Here is a 5,349-nt window from a genome sequence, read left to right as displayed (position 1 = left end):
AGTCCTCTTTTTTCTTTTTCTGTCCTTTTTAAAAAAGAAAACAGGGGGAACAAAAGCCAAACAGAGGCTTAACTTAGCTAAGCCTTCGCTCATATCGTTGTACTGTTGAGGTCTGTGCAGATGAGGATAAAGGGTTTGGCTGATTCAAAAGCTACCATCATGAGGAGTCAATATCAAAAGCCTGATTTTAACTGCACATGGTATCTCTGCGTGATGTGTCGTGTGCAGAGAAGCAAAAGTCACAAGTGAGACAGAAGAGAGGTTCATCTCACCACAAGCACACATGTGAGGTGATCAGGTGGGGGCTGAAATCCAAAAGAGAATCCTAAGCTCCATTATTTTCTTCACTGTTTGAATTATATAGTGATGAGCACGCAATCACATGAGTCCTTGTGCTTATTAAACAATGTTTTTTTTTTTTCCCTTCATGAGGAATCCTTCTTCCTTAATGAGCAAGATTTATATATAGTTGGTACTGAAGATTGATGGAAACAAGTTGATGGATGTCACTGGCTCATTGGCATTATGTTCATGTTGAGAATGTTGGCATGTCTGCTTGTGAGGGCACCACGGGAATAAACGGTTTGGCTTGGGTCACCAGCAATATCTTCTTTACATTGTGAAGATATTGTGACTCTGTCTTGACCTTCGCCATTAAGGGCCGTTTGGTCGCAGTTTCCCCCCTCCTGTGAAAAGCACTGATAGTTGTGAAAATTTGAGTCTCAAACTTTATCTTGTTTGATTTCTTGTTAAAAAAAAACAGATAATGTGTCATCGATTATAAAGACGTCATAGTTGTTTCTGAGTAAGCTGGGGAAATTTGTATGGGATGGTATGGGAGGCGATATCAAGGACATTTTGAAAAACAACTCATTTTCAAAAATAATTGTAAAAAACGATTTCTTTGAAACTTATTTGCCAAAAGCAATCCAGTTTTAGCCAGTTTCAGCCAACTGGTTGAAACTGGGTCGCTTTTTGCAAAAAAATACCAAATTTCACGGGATTTTAAGCTATGTGAAGTTTTGTTATGTAAGAAACTTTATGGGATTTGAAGTCCCGTGAAGTTTGATATTTTTTTACCAAAAACGACATAGTTTCAGCTAGTTGGTTGAAACTAGGTCGCTTTTGGCAAATAATTTTTAAATAAATCGTTTTTGATGAATAAGTTTGAAAATAAGTTGGTTTTCAAAATTTGTCCCCGTATCAATATCTAATATGGGTCGTAAATACTCAACTTTACAAACAAAAAACATCAAAAGACCCTCTTGCTCCCTCTTTTTTTCTTTGGTGAGCCTCTCCGAGCATTGGGATCCACAGTTGAGTGGAAAGTGGAGAAGCATCACATCTAGAGTTGTCAAGGTGTATCGTATATTGGAATCATGCAGGTGGTGCTTTTTGATGATTCTATTGCAGGTTGCATGTGAATTTTTTCTTGATATCAGGGAGAGTAAGAGAAAGAAAACAATGTAAACACACACAAAAAAAAAAAAAAAAAAAGCAGCTCGTTGAAGTATGTACGCCTACCATCTAAGCAGTCTCAAGCTAATTTAAGGGCTTCAAATCTATAACAGTGATCCACATAATAGCTCAAGTAAGCTTCAAACATAGAAAATATATCATCTTTGATAACTAAAAAAAATTCTTCATTCTTAAGAAATTGAGAAGTATATCTATATGGAATAAAGTACTAGCTGAAAAAGAAAGTTCACTATAAATATATTTTTCTTTAAACCATTTCTACATATCAACTTCGCGTGAACGCAAGCCTGCATTAGACATTTGTTTCTGTTACCTTTTCTGGTGAAGGTTTTAAAATTTTGTTAGTGTTTGGTGATGTTTATATATATAACAAATGTGAACTTAGGGAAGAATAATATATGGGATGATTTCTAAAAATAGAAACGCCATGAGCTCGATCAGTGAGCCAATCATGTTCATATAAGATACGAACAGTTTGATCTCTTGTTCTGTTTATTAATTACCTCCGATAAATCAACACCCATGATGCCACGGCAGTCAAAAAAATTATTTTTCTAATCTCCAACTTTCTTCTTCCTTTTTACCAACATTATTATAATAGTTACAGCACAAAGTTAAGTCATCACTATGCTCGATTCTCACCATAAAGTTCAATTAGTAGTTGCAATCCTACAAGCCTACGAGCTAAAAGGTTATACTTTCCACTAGCCGTCCTTTATTGTAGTCCACTTGATTGTACTTCTCCATGATTGCATGCACCACAACATAGAGAGATTTTTATTCAATGAAACTTGCTTGCTAACGCTGTGGTTAAGCCAAATTAATCAGCACCAAAACAACTTAGCAAGGATTTGTCTTGTAATTAACGAGGCTGATAAAAGAAAAGTGGAGAGAGAGAGAGAGAGGCGGGGGGAGAATTTAATTGTGGATATGCGCAGGGGGACAAAGAAAAAGACAGAAAGGCAACGTCAGAGTTGGCTTGGGAGGATGTGGCCTTGAAATGCGTGAACTGGATACCCTTCCCCCTCTCTCTCTTCTGTTCAACAATCTATCATCTCCCTACCTGATTTTTTATTTTTTATTTCCTATGGGGAGATATAATCTCTTGGTGAAGTTTATTTCTCTTATTTAATTTCTTCTATTTCTTAGCCCTTGTAGGATTCTTGAAGTTCCAAGCTAGGGTCTTGGTGCAATTCTCGATCTGGCTAGTGTAGTAGATCTTCTGAAATTTTCTTATCTATTGAAAAAAATTGTTATTTGCTGCAAACTTTTTATTGCAAGTTCTACACACATCAAGATCCTACTGGTAGAGAGCTTTATTAATCCTTCTAAGTTCTCATTCATGATTCTATTTTTAGCTAGATTCACCTCCAACAAATTAACAAATTGAAAATAGTATTGCTTCAATCTGAATCTTGAAGAAGACATGTCAAATTTCACAAGCAGTACTAGTGAAGCTTCTCAAAATCCCACTCCAGCGAAGAAAAAGAGAAATCTCCCAGGAAATCCAGGTATTTAATTAGTTAACTGTCTTTCGTCTACTGCTAGCTCAACAAAGCCGCGCATGTCTTTTTTTTTTTTTTTTACTTTAATTTTAATCAAGTATCCTTTTAAAGACCCAGATGCTGAAGTCATAGCGCTGTCCCCCAAAACCCTAATGGCCACAAACAGATTCTTGTGCGAGATCTGCAACAAGGGTTTCCAAAGAGATCAGAACCTGCAGCTTCACAGGAGAGGCCACAACCTGCCGTGGAAGTTGAAGCAGAGAGCAAACAAAGACGTGGTCAAGAAGAAGGTTTATATTTGCCCCGAGGTTTCTTGCGTTCACCACTGCCCTTCGAGAGCCCTCGGGGATCTCACCGGGATCAAGAAGCATTTTTCAAGAAAACACGGAGAGAAGAAGTACAAGTGTGAGAAATGCTCAAAGAAGTATGCGGTTCAGTCCGATTGGAAAGCTCACTCCAAGACTTGTGGCACTAGGGAATACAAGTGTGACTGTGGTACTATTTTCTCAAGGTAAGCCGCATCACAGATTGAACGTATTTTTTTTGCATATAATCCAGCTTGTTTAATTTGTGTCCTTTAAAGAAATGAAACCCTAAAAAAATTTGTATTGTATTGTATTTTTTTTCATTGATTAATATCTCGAGTCAGTACGTACGTAGAAAAGAGGAGGGTTGAGTACTTAAAATAGACGAAAGCCAAAATGAATTTAATCTTATCATAATAGAGAGGATGCATCATCAATTAATATAACGTACCTTAAGAAAATAGAACCTCAGTGTGTTGCATATTAGAGACGGATACTTCCAAAGCTTTTGAAAAAGAGGAAAGCATGAGTAGAGATCATTTGTATTGCAGACTTGGCGTTTTCTTTTTCATTTTTTTTGGAGCTTTTGGTTTTCAATAAGGAAAGAAAACTCTGATATTTTACCGATTTGCAATAGATAGCCGAATATGGAACTAAAATCTAGTCTGAAATGAATCTTGGCCAATTCAACAATTAATTAATATAGGACAAACTAAAGTTGGTATAACAAAGAGGATGCTAGCTCTATCAATCAGTGGGCTTTGGATATGAAAAACATTACTAGAAATTATTTAAACCACGAACTTGGTATTTTTCTTCTTTTTCACTTTGTTTTCTTTTTGGAGTATTTGGTCAAAAAAATTAATTACCATTCATCCGTTTTGCATCATGATTCTATTTTGTTTTAATACATTTGTTGCAGGAGGGACAGCTTTATTACCCACAGAGCCTTTTGTGATGCCTTGGCAGAAGAGAGCTCAAAAGCCATCAGAGTGCCGAACCCTATCTCCATTACTGCAGCAACCCCAAACAATCACAACAGCATTAATCCCAATCAACTCCTTTTCTCTTCTGAGCAACAAAAGAACACCGGTATTCACCTGCAACCCCATTTCCCTAGTCCTAATGTCCATGATCATGGTGAGCTCTCATTGAAAAGGGAGCAGGTTATAAATTTCAACAGACAAGCTGAAGCTCAAAAATTGTGGCCTCACGATCTTGATCAGTTCTCGTCTTTTGCTCCTCTTCACAATATCCCCCTTCCCTCACCCTATAACCAGCCTTCTCCTCATCTCTCAGCCACAGCGTTGCTTCAAAAAGCAGCTGAAATGGGTGCAACCATGAGCACGCATGCTAGTTCTAATGCTAGCAATAGCTCGAGCTTTGGCCTTGTTCATGGCGGCTCATCTACGACGCATTCTCCTCTTCTTCAAGAGATGATGATAATGTCAAGTAGTACCAATTTCTCTTTCAATGGGGAAACCACAAATTCATCAAAGAGATCAGAAGCGGTGAAGAATCATGATGATGGGTTGAGTACAAAAGACTTCTTGGGTCTTAAAGCATTTCAACACAAGGATTTGTTCAGCATGGGGCTGGATTTGGATCCATGCATGAGACCTTCCTTCGAAAATGATCCTTNGCTTTTATCTATTTTTGAACTTTAATATACGTGGTTCAAAATTTTGGTACCAAGGCATGCTACTGTTATTAAGTTTATCTACATATATCTATACTACTCTTCTTGTTAATTTCTGGAATAAGATTTTTATTATGTAAATTTTGTTCAATAAAATTAAGTTTTAGCTTTTGTCTTCTTTCTCTTCACATGGATGAATCAGCGTTTCAATTTTAGCATTATTCTTTGGGAATATTACACTGTTTGCTCTCATGTCAAATAGTATTTTATAAATATTGTACCTATAATTGTCGCCCCTTCTATTTTTTCTTGTTCTACTTTTCTAAGTTCTTCTCTCCTATAGTACATTAGTTTGATCTTTATCCAATTATGCAAATTAACATTTTTTTCAGAATATATATCTGCTCCATATCAATAATCT

General features: G+C 36.6%; 1 protein-coding gene across 1 annotated transcript; it reads left to right on the top strand.

Moving 5' to 3' along the window:
- On the top strand, positions 2,431–4,956 carry LOC109820796 (protein indeterminate-domain 7-like). Its single transcript, XM_020386994.1, has 3 exons — positions 2,431–2,990; positions 3,096–3,495; positions 4,212–4,956. The coding sequence occupies exons 1-3, from the start codon at positions 2,906–2,908 to the stop codon at positions 4,954–4,956; spliced, it is 1,230 nt and encodes a 409-aa protein (XP_020242583.1). The 5' UTR covers positions 2,431–2,905.

Source organism: Asparagus officinalis, chromosome 8 (genome assembly GCF_001876935.1).
Source record: "Asparagus officinalis chromosome 8, Aspof.V1, whole genome shotgun sequence".
Taxonomy (NCBI): domain Eukaryota; kingdom Viridiplantae; phylum Streptophyta; class Magnoliopsida; order Asparagales; family Asparagaceae; genus Asparagus; species Asparagus officinalis.
The sequence above is the reverse complement of the archived record's forward strand: the minus strand, read 5'-3'. Positions and strand labels throughout refer to the sequence as shown.